The following is a 22,119-nucleotide window of genomic DNA, read 5'->3' as shown; positions in this document are numbered from 1 at the left end:
TGACTAATAATTAGGAATAATAAAAATTTACATGTGCCTTTTCATTTTATTATTTTAGCTTAATAAAAGCAAAACAATAAAAAAATTTTTTTTTACAATTTTTAAACCAATAATAAAAATCTTCATGCAAATACTTTTTACAATAAATTCATTCTAGAATTTCCCAGTCAGTTTTTAAAATGTACTATGTTTCATAAATATTCACCCTCACATTTCAATAAATATTCACCCTGAAGGACGTTTTTTTTCAAAAAACATATTTTTAACTAATTTACACTGATTAAGTAAATCATATCCTAATTTACAAACCAAACATATTTACGTACGTTCATCTCTTGCAGTACGTGTACTTATTAGTTTATCTGAATACCTTTGTGGTAAATAATTTTCGCTTCACCACAATCAAATCCTTGGAATTTTAAGCCTCTTCTTGCACTTAACTCAGTAATCAAATGGGGTCTATCCATATCGTATTTATCCTTTCTGGTGATAGAAGTTCTCAATTTATGTATGGCGTGGACATGGAAAGAAGAAAGAGAGATAGATTGTTTTCAAACTCTACTAATGTTCTCTTGGTGAAGCAGTGCAATTGAACCAATATCAAAATTATATATATGTTCGCAAGCGATTCGCAAGTGGGCCAATGCAAATGTGATACCAACGCATTTCGCTCTAAAGTAAGTGTATAAGGGAAGGTGGGAACAACAAAAATAAAAATCGCTTATAAATACTCAATTTCAATTTATTCACATAACACACGTGCTTGCAGTCATACTCTATAAACACGGCGTGATTAAAGGAAAACATTGATTACATTTAAAAATAAATGTTAAATACTTCGGATACGTCGTATGGCGAATTTAAGGGCAATTTTAAATCACCATAGACGACCCACAACACATTTTACTTGCAGATCGCAAAAATAAATAGTTTGCCTTGAAATCTTTATACTTCTCCATTCGTACTTCATTTATGCACAGCGGTTCCGGTTTGCTGAATTCTTTGACTTTTCGACAAGTTCTCTTAATACTTTCAAAATAATACGATCTGACTAAATTAACCACAAATTATTTGATAGCAAACGAAGCTATGTATACACAGTTCGGCAGTCCCAGAGCGCAACGTCCGATGGAGAACCGTATAAATATTACAAGTGTTAGTAAAAATGTGATGAAATTAAAATTATGACATACAATAAAATAGATGAGAGTTCTATACAATAATAAGATGCGACAGTCGAACGGGGATCGCGGCGGAGACAGACCGTCAAACGAGACGATCCATCACAGTCCGCGGACTTCTGGCGGTAAGGAAGTCGATTGCATGTTCGTTGAGGGCGAAGCATCTTCACATTTCCTACGAGGAAACTGAAAAACTAAATTGATCCCCCTTGAATCAAATGGTGCTAATAATACATTGTGGTCATGGTGCGGCGCAATCCGGTCTTAACGGAAGGACTTGGTCTTCAGCTTGTTGAGGGCGTTGTTGAGGTGGAGCAGCTCGGTGTTGAGCTGCGTCGCGAGGGTCTCCAGACTCGCTACGGAGTCCAGCACCTCCACGCGGCCCGTGTGCGGGTTGAATCTGACCTCGAACGGGCGGGACATGGTGCTCACCCAACGTCTGCGCAAACAAACATTACTTTTAGTTCAACTCGCTAGCATCGATACATCTATCTTGTCTCTCCTCCCTCGTCTTCCGTACAGCTTACCTGAACTTCTCTTTGGCATCTTCGAACGACTCAGCGACGTAGTAGATAGGCTGATATTCCTGATCTTGATAGGGCTGAATAGAGGTAGTGGCGGGCTCGAAAGGTCTGAGTTCTGGTTTGTCACTGAGGGCATGCAAGAGTTCTCCATAGGAGGACAGCAGAGCAGCTCCGTATGCCTTAACTTGGCTGTTTTCCTTGCAGAGACCAAACTCAACAGTAAACCAGTACACCTATAAAATGTTATATAATATTTGTTATTCGATATAAATTTGCCAAAATTGTACGAGTGTTTTATTAAATATTTTATTGGTGACTTACAGTAGATAATTTTTCGATTTCGGCGTCGGATGCACCAAGAGATGCAAGTCCTATTTCTTGAGAAAATTGGGCAAATCCAGGATCAGCGAGCAGGGGGATATGGCCAAGAAGTTCATGAATGCAATCGCTAAAAAAGAAAAAAATATTATTCTACTATTCTAAATAATATGTAAACGTAACAACTATCTACGGATAAATACGAATATGTATGCATCTGCAAAATTATTTATTAATTTCTTAAACATTATTTTTTTCATTTGACACGTATAAATCACGAATGATGAATTAGGTGAAATACTGAAATACTACTGGAAATAAAGTTACGACGTTGCAATGAAAAGACAATCACAAATTACCTTATTATTTGTTATGAATACAAAGTATTCATATTTGTATCGTATTGCATTATATATTTAATATACTGCACATCTATAGAGCAGAATTCTAAGTAAAGAAGTACTAACTGCTTTCTGGTAAAACTTCACAGTATTTAACATATAAACGACTTTGTACTTATAATACTAAGACCACTTTGGTAGAGTCACTTTAAAGCACAAAGGCCTACTCTAGAACAATTCTGTGAGAGGTGCAATAAAGTTCATAATTCTATTAACCGTGCACTATAACTCAATACACATCATATACAGTGATGGCGCGCTTTGCTCGATATTATTAAATTACCAATCCATTAAGTTACCACTTCTCATAGACCGGCGCAATCACCGCTTGTCGAGTAGTTCAATGAAGCTTTTAATTGGCCATTTCTAGGGAGTAGACCGGCAGAGAACGAACGTCGAGAAGTATTGTCCTTGATTTAAGTCACGTTTTGAATTTTTATCTCAGGTTGAGATAAAAATCATATTTCTTAGATGTAAGAGATTTATGTCAAATTGATTCTACTGTTCTGATTTCCCGAGGGAGAAGCGATCAAGCCATCTTAATTGAATTATTCCAGAGGGTAATACAAGTCAGATGGAATATTAAATATCGATTTCATATTATGAAAGGTACATGAACATTAATTAGGAGAACAATTTACCGCGGGTAAAAAATCCCCAATGTAATACTGCTATCTTAAGCTTCTTAAGTAAAAGGTTCGACTACTTTTCAGATATTTTTTTCAGCTGTATATTTAAAATATTCCTACTTCCCTGAAATATATATACCCGCATGTGAGGTGACAAATTGAACTTACGGTTCAGGGGTGTGGTAGGGAGAGTTGGAGTGCCTGACGTATTGCGTAGACTGGAAGATCCTGAAGGCGAGGGAAGCGAGGAAGTCCCTGGCGGTCAGTAGACCAGCCGCTGGGCGGAGAGAGAAGCCTGTATTCTTCCTCAGGAAGTCGCTGATCTCTTGCAACTGAGGAATACGTTGGGGCACGAAGATGTTGTCAGATTGCAGCATGGCGAAAACCCTCCTGTACTCCACGCAAGCGTGCTTGGGCATCAAGTCCAGCACGGTGTTGAATACTCTAGCCCACGTCTGGTTCTCACTCTCGGTGTAGTCGATGTGGGGGATCGGGTCTCCGTACTTGTACGCGAAAGCAATTTCAGCGATAGCCTTCCTTCTCTCACGGTACACCTTGTCAGCGAAGCCAGGGTGGTTCATGTCGAGCTCTGGCTCGTACTTGGTCATCAGATGGTTGCAGTTATCGAGGTCTGAAGCGTGTTTCGGGAACCACGGGTCCTTGATGGACATGTTGCTCTCGTTGAGCAAGTTGACCCCCACGAACGAGGAAGACTGCCTGAGGGCGCGGATGAGTTGCAGCAGGTTGGCGCGAGACATGTCGACCGTCACCAACACATCGTATTGGGTTCCTTCGCTCTTGGATGGTCTCGTCTCTAAGTGACTGACTACTCCCTTGTAGTTTTCGACTGTCTTGAGGATGCGACCGAGAGAACCCATGCCGTCACGCATGCGTAGAAGAAGAGCGGCGTGTTGGGAAGTCTGGTCGGCATCCGGAGACTCGCTCATGGCATTCTGCAGCAAAACCTCTTCCTCTGTGAGTCCAACATCTGTTTGAACAATTACATTTACTCTAGTAAATATCGCTTGTCAATAAAAAAAATTACATCCACATTTTCAGAAAATATATTAATGTACTATTATAATGTTAGTTCACCCCTGAAATAAATGATGAGTAAGTATGGGAGCTGAAATGTAATTTTGTAAAGCGGAAGAGAGTGAAGTGAACAACGCAATTTTCCTAAGTGAAGTTCAAAGAGATTTCATGGAATGTAAGTGGCATTATTTTCTTTGTGCAAATCTGCAGGCGTAAATTGCTTTTTTCGAATTCTTCAGTAATGCATTTCAATAATTATATACGTATATGTATATATATATATATATATATATATATATATATATATATATATATATATATATATATATATATATATAATAATATATATATATATATATATATATATATAAATAATATATATATATATATATATATATATATATATATATATATATATATATATATATATATATATATATATATATATATATATATATATATATATATATATATATATATATATATATGCATATTGAGGCTATCTATTAACATTAGATTATTACGAATATTTTAATTTTTAACCAAGGTCGATTTAGATTAAATATTCGTTATATATGAATTAAAAATTTTATACATACACGCATACTTATTGCGATTTAATCATCAAGGCCTCAATTAAAATTCAATAATAACCTTCTTCCTATCGTGATTGCTAATAATTGCAATTATTTTTTACTTTAATAAATTATTAAATGCAGCATTGAATTATTAAAGACAAATGCTTACCGTCGATCTTATAATTACTAAAATCCCCAGTGACTGGCACATTAGATAAAATATAAAATGCACATATAGCGTGCGATTTTTCAACACAACACAATTATGCATTTAGAGAGAACTGAACCTTCGTAGTAAGAAGCAAAAGTTTATGGCTTAACATTGTTGGAAATACTTTCTTAAAAAGTGAAAATTACCTTAACATATGTACAGAATCAAGATAACACCAATTAAATTTCATCTAATAACCTGCAGAATAAAAAATGTAACCTTATCCTTAAATGGCGAAAACGAAATATATAATGAAACTAAAGTTTTGATCTTAAAAGTATTCTAAACTAAGCAATAAATTTCATACAAAATTAATGTAAATAAATCAAATTGGTTTTCAATTTAATTAGTTTTCATCTGGTAGTCTACAAAATAAAACAAGTACAATAGTATCTTGATGATGATAGTGAATATGAAGTATCATATAGTTTTGTATTTTGTTTTTTTTTTTAAAAGGAAACGAATGATCAATCTTTTATTCTTAAAAAAAATGTACCTTACACCTATTTTACCCTAAAAATAGGCATTTAAACAAACATGAACAACTAATTTATCAGATACTTATAATGATAACTTCAAAAACAATATAATATAAGCATAAATAATATACTATAAACTATGTCAATTTCTATTTAAAGACTGTAAGGCCCGAAACTTTCGGTACTACCTACGTAATTACCAAACAAAGAGCGTGCAAAGCAGAGTGGGAAAGATAAACATGCATTTGACATGTATACACCGAATGAGAAACTTAAAAAGTATTATACAATTATCAGCAATATACGTACCTAGTCCTCCGTTGCTTGCGTCATCTTGCTGATTTGATTCTTCAACTGTCGGTGATTCAAATTGAATCTTACTCTCCTTCTGTTCTTGAGCGTGTGCCTGAATTTCAGATTCCATGCTCGAATCTACATTGAAAATAATAAAAAAAATCGCCTACTAAATAACTACGCAAAATAAAAAAATCTAATAATAATATACATGCAAATAAAAATAATGTACGAAAAACGCTAATCTATTGACTTCTCTATTGTCATAAGATGCATAATGTAAACAGATACCATTTTTCTACTCCGCAATATACGTTTGCCAGCTTTAGCTTGACAAAAAATAGATTTGCTTACATTCTGCAACTTTGAAATGAAATTGGGTGTAAAAAAATATAAATAGCTATTTATTCTTAATTATTTGATCAAATTTACAATATTTTGTGTGTATTACCATTAGCCCGGTGACGGGCTTCCTCGAGAACGCATTGCTTGGTTTGTTTTACTACCAAGGTCTCAAATCTTGCATCATCTACAAGAGAGCGACGGCGTGATGGGTAGCCATTCTGAAATGAAAAAAAGATAATACAAATTATTAACGGTAACGCCTATTTTAATCTTAGCTCAATGGCTTAAACATGTCCGGAGCAGAAATGTGGAGTTTGAAAGTTTATAATTGGATAATGGAAGCTTGTCAACTACGCTCAAAGCTTTGTTAAAGCCTGTGGCTTCAAAGCTCGACATTTCACACTATCAAAGAATCGGGTTTCCATTTAACGCTAAAAGTTCTCACGCTTCTCATTCTCGCTTAAAAATCTCCACTTTCTTCAGGATTTTATATTAAAATACTTTTTTACGATATGATTATATGACACGTAAGTAATGTATGTGCCCTAACACTCTACAAGAAAATGTAAAAGCTTTTAACTCGCTTTACAAACAAAGACGCCATTGGACGTCCATTCCATTACTTTTAAAATATTTTCCTTTGTGCTTTGACTTTCAACGCTTCGCTTAACATCATTTTAGCTTTTGTGTGTTTTTTCCTTCATTTTTCAGTATATATATGATAAGTTAAATATTTTAAAATACGAATGAACTAAATAACACATACTAAGAAATAGGCACATTACTTTAAGTTTGTATAAATAAAAGTACAAAAATAAATCAAATAAAAAACGTTGTAACGTTGTATAAATTTGAGTTTATACCATATGTAATCATTTTAAGCGTATAAAAAAATTACAAAATGGTGTCGGCATTTTCGTTGTAACATCTGATAATTATTTTTGATTTAATTTACTCCACATTAAGTCTACTTTAAATCACCTGTTGATAAAAAACTGTTTTTTTTTTTAAACTAGTACTGTTCATTTAAAATCAATATTAAATTAAGATTTTTACTTATTTATTATTACTTCTTATTGAAATTAAATAATTATTAATGGCCTCTTAAAACCGTACTGGCTTAAACTTAAATTAAACATTAAAAAAAATTAGTCTATATCTTTCAAAAATATTTATTTATGATTGTTAGTGAAACTATTTATTTCACTTCACATCATAATAGCAATTCAGTTTTTTTTAACTATTTCCAGACGAACACTTTTGATTCCCAAACTAATCCGCCTCATGGTAGAATGATCCTTTTAGGCTGGCAGTTAAAATGAGGTTCCATAAAGTTCAACAAAGCCTTGATATCATTAGGCGTCCAGACACGTCCGGTGCGCCATTTCTGATCCTTTCTCAGCTCAAGTTCCACTCCAGAATCATTGCAAAGCTGGATTTATATTACTATCAGACCGAGGTTAAATCCTTCCTTCCTTTTAACTTCACTCGGCACTTGTTGAAGACGCATTTTCAGAGTCCCTAAGTGCTTTCCATTATTTCCGCCATTATCGCGAGGCTTACTGTTGAAAGGCAATATTTTTTAAAAGTGCTCGGATTTATCACGTATTTTATTATCAAGTTATAGTATTTTTCCACCTTTTAAATTGAACGCTTTAAAATTTCATTATGTTTTAAATTCGATCAAGTGTACAGGAACATATTTTTTCCACTCCTTACAAAGTAATGGAGACAAAGAAAATAATAATGATTGTTTGTGTTTATAAAATAACTTTAAATTATACGTGTAAACGGTAACAAGCTCCATGACCTAGATTCCACAAACCTGTTACATTTATTATTAAGAAGTACGCGACTAAAATAATCAAATAATAACTGCTGACCATTGAATTCTTGAGCCCTTTTACAACATTTACCTTAATTTCAACTTAATAAAATAAAAAGCTTTTGTGACCTTTTGACTATCACTGATATATACACATATTTTAAAAAATGTACTTACATATCGCTCACTCCTTTCAAGAACGTCATAAATCAAAAATTGTCAATTTTTAGTTGTGTTTTTAGAATGCCCAAAAAATGTACTATATCCCAGCAAAAGAGGCATATTTTTAACTTACCCGCTACAGGGCAGAAAGGGTTGTTTTTGCAGTTTGAAGAAAAAGTATTGTTTAATTAATTTTTTTTAAATATAATAAACATTTTAACATCAAATGGAGAAAAAAACTTTCAGGTTTTACCTAAAAAGATTTGTTGCACAGTAAAAAGTTCAATAAGTTTCTTGACATTTATTTTTAAAACATTGTGTTATATTTTTAAACTTTAAAAACGCTCTCCTGAAAAATCAAGTTTTTTGATTTATGACGTTCTTAAAAGGAGTGAGCGATATGTATAAACATATTAAATATGTTTATGCGTATGTACGTATATTGATTAATGAAAATATCAATTTTATGAAAACTTAATTTCCTCGGCCAAGTGCGAAATCCGGGGGGAAAATCTCTGAATATACCTTACAAGATACATTGACTATGTGGAGCTATTGAGATCGAGGGTGTTCTGCAGATTTTATACAAAAATGCAAAATGACTTGACTTTGGTCGAAAGCTAAAAGCGGCCAGTGAATAAGTTCTAAATTTGATTATTTTAGTATAACTTCTTATTTTGTAGGATGTACAAAAAGACAATTAGATACATAATGTAATTTTCAATGAATAAATTTTAAATTTATGTTGTGTTTTTTTTTATATGTGAATGTGTGCATAATGCTTGGGTAATTGTGGATGACGTTACATGCATGTTGGTTTAGTAATTGTCCTGACGAAGAAAGTCTGTCTCAAATCGTATGACTTAAATCTCAAAACATCGTATCATAAAATCTATGCCTTGAATATTAATAAACGAATAAATATATTTGGTTTGTAATTAAATTTATTTTTAAACTTCGTAACTAAACCTATTTTTATCTATTTCAATTTAAATTATATTTATGTCATCAAAACGTCTAAGTGTCTCAACTGTTTACGAACAACATTTCAGTAGAGAAAAATACTGATATGATTTATTCTAAAACACATTTTCTACAAAGGAACCGGATGGCCTGAAAATAGAATAAGTTAGGGCCCTAAACCAATTTCCTTTCAGTTAGAATTCCATTACGCTGCTCGTTGCTTATATCCGTTCTGATTTGACATCCTTAGAACGAACGCCCTTTGCGTACGGTCTGTGGAAGAAACTTATAAAAAAACTTTAATAATTTGTACTTGTAATTGAATGACTGATTTTTTTCCATGAAATCATGTTCATTTGTAGAATTTAATTTGGAAGTATAATTATTCAAGGCACAAATTTCATGACAATATGAAAACTCCGGAAACCTTTTGTAATTACTGTATGGTTAACATTTTTAATTTAATGTTAATGTAAAGTTAACCGCATTTGAAGGTCCTTGGGTTTTATTTCCGGGGATCTCGTAATAAATACTGGTGATATTTCACTTTTACTATCACCCTGGACCTAACCTGACGAGCAGGACTGATGACTTTTCATAAAAGTAACTAAGATCAAGATAACACTGTTTCGATATGATACAGTGCCCTAAGCACCGCTAGATGTGAGTAAGTGTTAAAAATAGGAGGAAAAAATAAATCGTCAGTTATTTAATTTTTTCCTCATTTTTTTATGAATAAAAATATTTCTAAATTTTCATGCTACCTAACTAACTAACTAACTAATATATTGCTCGGTTATTAATTTTGAGTGACTGTAAACAATAAATGTTGAAATTAAAATCTTTTTGATTATTTGTATTTTTTTAATAAACAAAATAAAATCGTATTTAGATGCCTCTATATTTCGCGTTATATTGTAAATATTTTACAAAAGACTGGTTGAATAGTTTGTTGTATTAAAAAATCAAAACTTCAAATCTAAGATAAGAATTATTTACATGTACATACTAGAATTGCTATAAATATTGTACATAAAGAAACTTGTAGAATCAACAAAAAACTCAATGTGCAAATTATTTTAAATTATAAATGAATGTCCATAACGTTTAAAATTACAAATGAAACGTAAAAATTACATTTAAATAAAATCATGTTATCTTTTGTCATTTTTCATCCATTGAGAAAAAGTTTCTCAAAAATTTCAAATTTGCAAGAAAAGTATCCCTAGTAATTAAAACCCGCAGTGAAATTTATCTTTAAACTTCGTTAGTATTTTTTGTTTTCCCGTACTATCAAACTTGTGATAAATTAATTTAAAATTATTGATATTTTAGAGTTGCAAACTAATTTGAAAATCTATAAAATTATTAATAATAATAAAATAACTGTTCAAAAACGTTAAGTTTTCTGCGAAAATAAATGAGCATGTTGGAAACAAAATAATCATCAAGATACACAAAAAAAAACATGCTTAAATTAACGTTTAGAGCTATATTTGATTATAATAAATAATTTAGTTACTTAAGAGCGGGTTCTTTGTAATTAAATTAAATGGGGAAATTGTAATTAAGTATAACTTTTCATTCCTGTAAAATTTGAAAAATCAAAACAGTAGGTTCAAATAATGGTCGATTGCATTTACAAAAGTATTATTATTATTACTTGCCTGAATACAATTACTAGTTTAAAACCGTTTCCCTATCTACATACATTTTTTTAATTTTTTTAATATAAAACAAATTACAAACATAAGTCATATATATAATATTCCCGATGAGTAATTTCCATTTCTCATTTTGGGACATGGAATAAAGGTTGACAAGACTGAAACACAAATGAGAAGGTTGGTAAATAGATGAAAATTTAAGCAAAACTAATACCAGGCAAAATATCAAATATAAAACAATAAACGGGTTAAATAAATTAGTATGTTAAAAATCAAACATAAGGCTTTTTATATAAACATAAGAAGCATGTTTAAAATAAACAAATGATAAACTAATCACCATCACAAATAACTTTGCATAAAGTATTTTTCATGGATCCCTGATTGAGTTCTTTTATATACAATTGTCAGGCAGCTGGTTAATTGGGGTATAGGCAATATACTGTAAGGACCTTTACTCCAAACTTAGTTGCGTTTATCGGCTTCACATGTATTTTGTCATGTCTTCGTTTATTAAAATGATGAATTTCTCTGTTAAAAATCGATTATATGTTACTGTGAGTCGGTTTAAACATTATTTTAAGCATTGTATTTGTAATCTCATATGATGTGTGCGTTTGCTTGTGGTGGAAACATTAAAAAGTGTTTTTACTTTCATCGGGTAGTCGTTTCATGATCACTCATCAGTCGGTAGGTTCCCAAGGCCGCCGTTCAACGACTACTAAGTCGTTAACCTCCCAAGATGTGTACATGATCGTCACCACCAGTAACTACCCATTTACACCTGTTCAACGTACTTGAAAAAACTAAACATTCGTCTTATTTCGCAGTTTTTATAATAATATTTTTTTCTCATTGTTTATTTCATGAGACAATTTACATATAATGCCAATTCACGTGGTTACTTTTAATTAACGGCATTTTAACTTTTGTATTTTTAACTTATTGATTTTTCTTAATGTATTTTAAGGAATAAAAACTCATTAACATTATATTATATTTAAATTAAAAATTGAATTTTTATTTTATTTTTTGTCCAGGTGAGCCTTAGCGGCTTCAAAAGATGTGAACCTTTATTTGACTCACGCAACACTACAAGCATGGGATTATTTATAGATTTTGTCCCTCGAATCAATTTAAAGTCTGTATTGCACAGAACGATAAAATATACATTTCATTTGTTTGTTTTGGATATTTTTCCTCACCAATTCAGAGTTGTGTTTATATTAAAATATATAATTAATTTCAAAACAATGTCTTGTCTGTACAGCACCTTTCACTGCTATCTATCCACATCTAGATTTTTCAAACGTTTATAACAAACACATTTGATAACAAGCGTGCTTTCTTTTTATACTGCTCCTTACACTGCTGGCTCTTCTTGACTATTTAAATTATTTCCTAGCTATTACTTAATTAACAATATTTTCATGTATTTGTGTATTACAATCTCTGAAAAAATACCTATACTAAAAAATAACTGCATTTATTATCTAAATTGCATTATTTTTTTAAAAAGTTTAGTACATAGACTAAGAGTATAAAAATAATTACAGATATTTGAAACTAATTAATAACCCTTATAGGTGATAACTACAGAAGCAAAAAAAATAGCTTTAGAAATAATAATGTTATAAAATCACATTTTGACATCTCAACATATATGAAAAAGTAAATAGAAGTCTGGGGTTAACAGGGTTTATGACCAATCATAGGCTGGTTAAATGATCACATTACCAGTCTATGACATCTCATTAGCTGAAAAGTAAATATCTGTCCATATTTTTTCATCTTTGTTACGATGTCAAATGTAAAAATATCTTAGATTTGTGAATAAGGATTTGGACACCTAAACTGTTATAAAATCACTTAACAGTATTGAGTGCTTTCACAAGATAGTTATATTGTTTTTCGTGTACAACATAGAAAATAGAGTGTTAGTGCTTCAAATTTAATTTTAATAAAATGTCGACTCATTTGTGGTTGATTTGATTAATTCGCACTTAACGAATGTCGTCAGCTTTTTTATTATATAACAGTTAAATTATTTTCGGTAACGTACGAAATCCAAACTCGATTGTTACGGCATCTTATTAATTAAACGGTAATGATATATATGTACGAGTATATTGTACGAAAAATGCTCCAAGCATTAAAATGTTACAGTTACACATTTGTTCCATGTTACGTGAATGGTCACAACGACCTTAAATGTTATCATTTCAATATAAGTTGCTAACCTTGAAAGATGTTATGCACTTATTGCCCACTAGCGGAGATTGTTATTCCATTGTAGCAATTTTAAGTCACCACAAAGATATCTAAGTTCGCCAGCGATTAACAGGACTCATTCTTCCTGTTACGAAATAAAACCTTTATGACTGTGTGTAATAAAGTAAAGGTAAATGATTTGTCCGTATCAGTACACAATATTGTCTCTCAATAGTCTTCCATAACGAGAGGTTGTTTTGAACCTATATTTTATGTGAACCTGTATGTTTTTTTTCCCAGCTTTTATTTTATAGATATGAAAAACTTTAAATTATTTATTCTATGTTGACATTAATGATTCAAAAGTTATTACGGAGCGATGTATTCTTGAAATACATTGCCTTGTAAAAGCCCTCTTTTAAAAGTCTGAACGCGGTCCATCATAATTTAATTATAAAACAGTAAATTTAATCATTAACCATGTAAAAATTGTTTACTGGTTTGATACGAATAAAACGGGATCCTATCTTTGATAAAAATTATAATTAATTAATAAATCATATAAAATAACACAAAATATAAAATAAACATCATTATGATGCAGTTTTTCTGTATCCCGTAAGTTTTAATTAAGTATGTACCTCACGTTATATCAAAATCGTTCGGCGTAAAAATGTATTACACGAGACTTGAAAATGCTATATAAATAAAGTCTTCATGTTTTATGCATAGTTTTGTCAAAGTTTCGCATTCATCGTGCGAATTTGTTAAAAAAATCTATTCACAAAGTGACTCTCTAATACAATTTTTAAAATGTACAAAAAAATACCGCATGATTCATAGGCTGTTCGCACTGCATAACGTATCACGAGGAGATGGCTAGTAGTTTTGTTTACCCATTTCGACATGAAGATACTTTCTTTTTGCATATTACTTATATAGAGTTAATGGTCTTACCACTACTACCACTCATTATTACTACTAGTGGCCAGTTAAACAAGGTCGACATCACGACCTAAGTACCTATCTATTCCGACTTATTACATAACATTAATTTGTTTCGTAGCGTTTTATACGTGGAATTCGATTCTCGTTTTATTGGTGGGAAACTTGCGAAAACGTTTCTCACGTGTGTTGCTCACGTGTTATTTATCAGTGTGCCTTTATTTTATTAAAACGTTTACATCAATTACGTTTTTTAAATGAATTTGATTTATTACGTCATAAATTGAATAAATACTGTGAATTCCGTTGTAACCATGTAAACCAAGAAAAAATAAAGGATTTTTTAATTAGTGGTACTTATTTTGTGTTTGGATTTCATGAATAAATGTAAATAAAAGTGGTGAGAAAATAATATTATTTTTCATAATCAAATAAATTTTTAAAACATTTAAGAAAGATTTCCATTTGAATTTCAGCCACTTTGATATAGTAAATAGCCTTTCGCCACAATAAATATAAAATAGCAGTATTAATATTTCTTAGGATGAGAATTCAAATATTTTAATTTATAATCTCAGTATAGTAATAAGCCTGCGAGTTCTGCCGTAGAGACAATAGATTTCTGTATTATCCACTTGATTCGACATGTTATCTACAAAGCCTATTCAAACATCAACACGTCAACCTGTTAGAGGTTAGAGCATCCTCAATCTGATTGAGTACCATCCGTCAGGTCGAAATTGGTGAAATATCACTCGCCAATGTCAGCTTTACCCAATTGTTTTAGTTTTTACGGGGCGTAAACTAATTAACTTGTACGAATGATCAATTTTATTAGGAATTAGAGCGTACAATGTTAGTTCGGAGGACAAGGTTAGAAGAACAAGACTTCAACATTATGTAATGAAAGAATTGTATTGCGAATCATTTTTTTAATCAATGCAAAATTATGAAAGACATGCATCATGAACCTGTATTTAATTATTCTATCAGACAATTATTTTTTAAATCGTTTTATTTTGTTGTAAGTTAATGTAACATTAACATTGATTACAAAAAAAATCCTTTCATAACGAATACTAAAAAAATATCAATCATAAATTGAGGGCTTATCGCTAGCCGCTGAAGAGTGAAAGTTGAGCTTTTTAAGAATTGTTATTAGACAAACCTCAATGCTGTAGGATTTCTTGATGGCAAACATCTCTCGGTTCTTCTGAGCTGCTGCTACGGCCATCATCTTGAATGAGTTTGTATTAGAACTTTCGCGTATAAATTATTTAAAATCACTGGGGGTGTCTACCCCTTGAACTATGGCGATCTTCGGGATACTGTAACCGAGCCTGGAGCGCGAAGGCCTCTACTGCTGGACAATGAGAATCAGTTAACGAGTCTTCGAAAGCTTTACGAATTTCCGACCACGGGCTATGACTGATGCCTGTCTGTCGAACTGCGATAAAGCGAACGGATTACCGATTGCTAACTGATCTTAAAGATCGCGAACAAATCAATGAGTGCAATTGGCCGGAGTGATCAGTTTAAATAGTGGCGGAGGCCTCCCCCCACCCCCTCCTAGAGCGCGCGTGCGCCCCGCCGCCCCTCCTCCTGTCTCGGCACATCTCGCTCGGCGGCGGGCAGCCCTGCAAACAGCCTGCGGAACAACATACGGCATATTACGATACCACCGAGTCCTTTACCCTTGTTGCGTGGACTCGAGTTTTCATCGCGGAAACTGTAACTTCCCAGACGGGTTTTCACTGCCGGCAACCAATGGAATCTGTAACACAAGGACGATTATTCAGGATATTCCAAGGCGGCAAATAATCACTTTTCAAACAGTTTTAAAACTAGGAATTCTGGACCATCAAACATTAGTTTATCACAAAATATTCTTTTACTGCTTATAATTATTGAAATATCTAAAAATGCCACATAGCCCAAGCATTGATTAAATACTTGAAGGCAATATTTAAAATCACATATATATATATATATATATATATATATATATATATATATATATATATATATATATATATATATATATATATATATATATATATATATATATATATATATATATATATAAATATATATATATATATATATATATATATATATATATATATATATATATATATATATATATATATATATATATATATATATATATATATATATATATATATATATATATATATATATATATATATATATGTATATATATATATATATATATATATATATATATATATATATATATATATATATATATATATAAATATATAAAATATATATATATATATATATATATATATATATATATATATATATATATATATATATATATATATATATATATATATATATATACATATATATTTATATATATATATATATATATATATATATATATATATATATATATATATATATTTATATAAATAAATATATATATATATATATATATAAATATATGTATGAATAAATATGTATGTGTGTGTGTGTTACCAATAAATTTTAAATATATTTCATCATAATACCGAAGAAAGAATTAACACGCAAAATATTCTTTGTAAAAATTATTATATGTATAAGGTAATCTGATATTCTATATGCATGTATTCAGATTTGATTAAATATTGTTCTAAATTTCATATTCTAAATGTTCTTCACTAAGCTTTAATTATCATTTTAAGTGTGTCTAAATATCTGTTCACAAAATCTGAATTATCTCCAATTACAGGAGTTATTTTCATATTATTTTTTGACATCTCATCAAAAATGAAGAAGAATATGGAAGTCTGGGCATTTACGGGGCTGACAACCGTCATAGGCTAGTTTAAGTGTTCACTTTACACACGTGTAACATTCACCAATTCTACCCATTATTGACAACCACACTATTAAAATTATTGGAAGTTCTATATATATGAACCAATTTAGAAACCTTGTTCTTGAATCACTAGAACTTCACTAGAGACATCTATTGTTGAGATGTAAAGAAGCTTTTTACTAGGCAGGAACTCTTATATTAGTATGTGAGGTCCGAATCTTGGATTATAATCACATACATGAGAAACGCCGGAAAATATCATTTTCATTTTTATTATTTTAGCTTAAAATTGGACCATCTAATTTATTTACAACATTTTGAGTGTATCCAAAATTTCGTTCACAAAATCTGAATTATCTCCAATTACATTAGTTATTTTTAAATTATTTATTGATATCTCATCAAAGATGAAGGCGGAATTCCATATTATTCTTCATCTTTGATGAAATGTCAAAAAATAATATGAGCTTTAATTTAGTTAAGATTCCAGCTGTCGTCTATGTCTAAGGATCAGTCAGCTTGTAAAAAAGTAGCACTTGAGTCTCGATAGATTTCATTTGTATGCTAAGGTACGATTACCCTCAGGAATAGAATTTTATCAAACCGATAGGAATTTCCACCGTCGTATTTTTTCTGGATTTTCCTTACTAAGAATAAGTAAATACAATTTTATCGCGGTGTCAGAAAGTAAGGTTGCATTTGCAAAACGAGTGTATGTGAAAATTAAAACAATATATAGAGCTTTTAAACCCATTTTCCATATATTTTGGGACCTCAAACATTTATATGAACACTTAAAAATATTAAGTCATATTCTCGGTTGGGTTAGATATCTGATCTTATTGAATAAATAAATGCACACATTTTCAATTAATATGACAAATTCAAATAACCCTTTATCAACGGCTGGTAAAAAGGTGTGAATATACTCTTTAGGAGACATGATATTGCAAGTATTATTTATTATCTAAAAAAATATTTACTCTTCCTCCTTCATTTTCTTTGATGACCCTTTACTCTGAACTCCATTACTCACAGCATTTCTATCCCATCAAATATATTCGTTTCCTTGTTCCAAAAATATGAGGCGAAGAACTTATCTACCTTCCTTCATACATATAATCAACACCGCATCGATGCGCCTCTTTATGCATCCATTTATTTTAGTATTTCTAAATATATATATAAATATACATATATATATATATATATATATATATATATATATATATATATATATATATATATATATATATATATATATATATATATATATATATATTTATATATATATATATATATTTATATATATATATATATATATATATATATATATATATATATATATATATATATATATATATATATATATATATATATATATATATATATATATATATATATATATATATATATATATATATATATATATATATATATATATATATATATACATATATATATATATATATATATATATATATATATATATATATATATATATATATATATATATATATATATATATATATATATATATATATATATATATATATATATATATATATATATATATATATATAAATATATATATATATATATATATATATATATGTATATATATATATATGTATATATAGTATATACATTTATTTAAAATTACATTTCTTACAACATAGCGCTCACTCCTTTCAAGAACGTCATAAATCAAAAAACGTAATATTTCAGGAGAACGTTTTTAGAGTTTAAAAATATAACACAATGCAACACAAATTTTATATATATATATATTTTATATATATATATATATATATATATATATATATATATATATATATATATATATATATATATATAAATATATACAAATACATACATATATAAAAGGAAATACCAGATCATTTACATATGTTTGAATAATATATATTTAATAAAAACAAACGTTGATAACTTATACACAAAAAATCAGTCTTCAGATAAACGGGAAATTACCCAACACGTTCACATTATGTTATTTTGTATTCTACAGGGATTTCCAATACTCAACTGATATAAAATAATATTAAGTAAATTAAATATCAATTGAATCGTTATTTGTTGATAGTATTAAAGAATAATAATTTTTAATTCGAATATTTATAGAGTAAAATCCATGCAACCATAAATAATCATAACTTTTTAATAAGCACTAAAAAACAATATGTATTTTGAAGTAAATTTAATTTGATATAAATTAATATTTTATATAATATACACACATATGCGTGTGCCTGTAAATATATATACGACTAAAAACATCGCGTTTTCTTCGATATGAAGCGTTTATAACTTATCCTACAGAATGATTATGATGTCATGTTATACTTTTCAAGTTCAATATTACGAGCATATAATAAGATAATTATTTTGTTCTCACGCAGATTTTACATATACTCGTAATACTAAATAAATTTGCTTTCTTATGACATTTTTTAATGTTGATAATAAAACTAATTAAAAACATTGACACTGATAACTGATAAAAAATCGTAGGTCGGGAAATTAATAAAGAAATAATGGATGTTAAAAATATATATATACATAAATTCAAAATATTTAACATTTACGTTTTATAACAGATCATTTTGATAGCCAATTTCTGCCTGTTCCTTGATGTATAGTATCTTAACCCCAAAAGACTATTTTTCCTTATGTAACGATACTGTATATATATATATATATATATATATATATATATATATATATATATATATATATATATATATATATATATATATATATATATATATTTAAATATATATATATATTTATTTATATATATATATATATATATATATATATATATATATATATATATATATATATATATTTATATATATATATATATATATATATATATATATATATATATATATATATATATATATATATATATTTATATATATATATATATATTTATATATTTCAAAAATGTTAATGGTGTGTTTGTCAATCATGGGTAGAATTGGTGAATGTTACACGTGTGTGAAGTGATCACTTAATCCAGCCTACGACGGTCGTAAGTCACGTAAATGCCTAGACTTCCATGTTCTTCTTCATTTTTGTTGTGATGTCAACAAAAAAACTTTACACTAGTTTATATAATTATGTGTAAGATTCCTTATTTATCTGTTCATCATTAGACGGAATACATCCATGTTGGATATGGACCCCTTTCAAAGCCTTCCATATTCTCCTTTCCTTTGCTTCCTTCCGTCATCTCTCTTCCATATTTTCGGAGATCTTGTCTTCATTTTCATGTTGATGCCGAAAGCTTTGTCCACCGTTCTGCTGCTAGACAAGCTATGCGTCTGACCGTTATTAATTTATTTTATTAAAGACGATTCTGTAATAACGATATTGCATAGTTTGGATCTTTACGTGAATGATTATTTATTAAATCTCGGAGAGCAGCCTCATAGATCTTTTATATAACGATCCTTCATTTATGTACTTTCGAATACTCTTTGATAGTCATTGATGTCTCTCCTAGATTCGAGATACTGGCGCAGAACTGATCACCAAGCGTTTATGAACAAACATATAAAAAAAAATCCCCTTTTTTCTATGCGGTACTTTATGGACCATTGATGTTAAAAATTGAACAAACTCTTGTAAAACTTTAAAAAAAAATCCATTGATAAAATTAATTTTATTTTTTAAAAATATATTTTGACTACAAGGTAAATAATAATAATACAAACTGCACGCTTCTATCCCCCTTCACTTTAAATCTTACTTAATTATCCATTTCTTTTCCCCCCTACTCACCTAACTATACATATTAATATATTTCAAGTTAAGTTTCATCCCTGAAGATGATGCCTGATAACGCCTGTTGAAAGCGGTTGGAAAAAAGTAATAAAGTTACAGATTACTTTTATAAAATTTATTAAATTGAATTCATTGGTGCATTTCTTAATCATTCATTTAACCTTATTTTTCCATATCATAAGCTTATAAATGTAGTTTTGTGTACTATGTATCTAATTTTGGGATATCTAACTTCGAGCATTATAATTAAGTTTCATATAATTGAATATGAAATGATATTATAAAAAATCAAAAACATTTCAAAATAATAGAAACAATAATATAACCTATGACGAGAATGTAGTTGAAAATAGGAGCAGAAAAATACTCTAGAAAATATAATATTATATACCTAACCAAGTTTTTTAAATACTTGAGCGTCTTGAGTCGGAATAATTATTGGAAATTATTGGAAATGTGACAGTGGTGTAGCAGTGTTTGTTTTATTCACTCTGCCTACCCTTTCAGAGAAGCGACGCGATAGATAGTTAGGTAGTTAGTAATCAAATGCCCATTAAATAAACATTATTCGATTTTATGCATATTAATGTGAAGAGTAGAGAAATGTTTTGATACAACGGAATTACCTAAACGCAGACGATGACGTAGAATTTTAAACTAATTCTAGTTAAACGCGTGTTAAAACCAATAAAATAAAAACACACTGACTCATAATAATAATGGACTTGATAAAGTATGTTTCTCGAATATTAATACGTAAACACATGTGTGTGTGTGTATATTTTGTATACCATACACTGCAACCGGTTGAGTTAAAGTTGTAGACGTATCGAAATGAATGACAGAATAACCGAAAAGATATCTTGTTCAATTGATCGGGTATTAATGACCGGATCACTGAGATGAAACATATCCACTGATTTACAGGATGTTACTCACCTCTGATCAAAAATTGACTCAGTATATTAAATTACTAGTTGTTCCCGGTCACGAGTTTCAGCGGTTTAGTCTGGTCAAATGGAAAATAAAGAAAGATACACATTTCTAATATGTGAACTTAATAATACTTGTTGGTTTACAATATTTTTGCAGCTGTCAAGAAACCAGTTGCATGCCAAGAGCAATGTTTAGTATTGCGTGTATTGCTGTTGCGTTCATCAGATGGCCATCTTTTTGTGGTAAAAAAAATCTTTTAAAAATCACGTTTTTACTTGTCGCAGGTGTAAGAAAACACGCGAGCATTTGTATGCAACGTAATGTCAAAATTTAAAATCCATCGATAAACAGTTTTAGAAAAGTGATGATACCCAAAAAACTAATATTTACATTTTTATTTATAATGATTATAGATATTGCAATTGAAAAAGAAACAAACTCTCACGAAAAGTTACTAGATAATTTTGTAAAATATTCTAGTACATTTTTCACTACATATATTTTATACGCACATATAGGAGTTTGGTTTTCTCCATTTTTTCGTATGCTGCTGAAACATGGACCATAAAAACAGCAGAAAGGAGGAAATTAACACATTCGAAATGAAGAGTCCATTCGTCACTTGGATGGCTTGTGTCTGGCCAATGTCTGTACACGACGGATTCATCAGTTCTTTGGAAACGTTGCGCGTGGCAATGTGGATAGCCTAGAAAGACTGGTTGCGATTTGTAGCCGGGAGGGGAAGAGAGGGAGAGGTAGATCTCCCACA

At 29.8% G+C, this 22,119-nt stretch overlaps 1 protein-coding gene across 1 annotated transcript; it reads right to left on the bottom strand.

Moving 5' to 3' along the window:
- Nucleotides 1-724: 724 nt before the first annotated feature.
- Nucleotides 725-15,281, bottom strand: ple (tyrosine hydroxylase ple). Its single transcript, XM_088275516.1, has 7 exons — nucleotides 14,937-15,281; nucleotides 6,102-6,213; nucleotides 5,666-5,788; nucleotides 3,222-4,041; nucleotides 2,027-2,153; nucleotides 1,709-1,938; nucleotides 725-1,620 (listed from the first exon to the last, which is right to left on the bottom strand). Exons 1-7 carry the CDS (start codon nucleotides 15,003-15,005, stop codon nucleotides 1,446-1,448), a joined length of 1,656 nt encoding a protein of 551 aa, XP_088131642.1. The 5' UTR covers nucleotides 15,006-15,281; the 3' UTR covers nucleotides 725-1,445.
- Nucleotides 15,282-22,119: the final 6,838 nt, after the last annotated feature.

This window comes from Brachycentrus maculatus, unplaced genomic scaffold (genome assembly GCF_059751285.1).
Source record: "Brachycentrus maculatus isolate JH-2025_06_01 unplaced genomic scaffold, ASM5975128v1 h1tg000894l, whole genome shotgun sequence".
In the NCBI taxonomy this organism is placed as follows: Eukaryota; Metazoa; Arthropoda; class Insecta; order Trichoptera; family Brachycentridae; genus Brachycentrus; species Brachycentrus maculatus.
The sequence above is the reverse complement of the archived record's forward strand: the minus strand, read 5'-3'. Positions and strand labels throughout refer to the sequence as shown.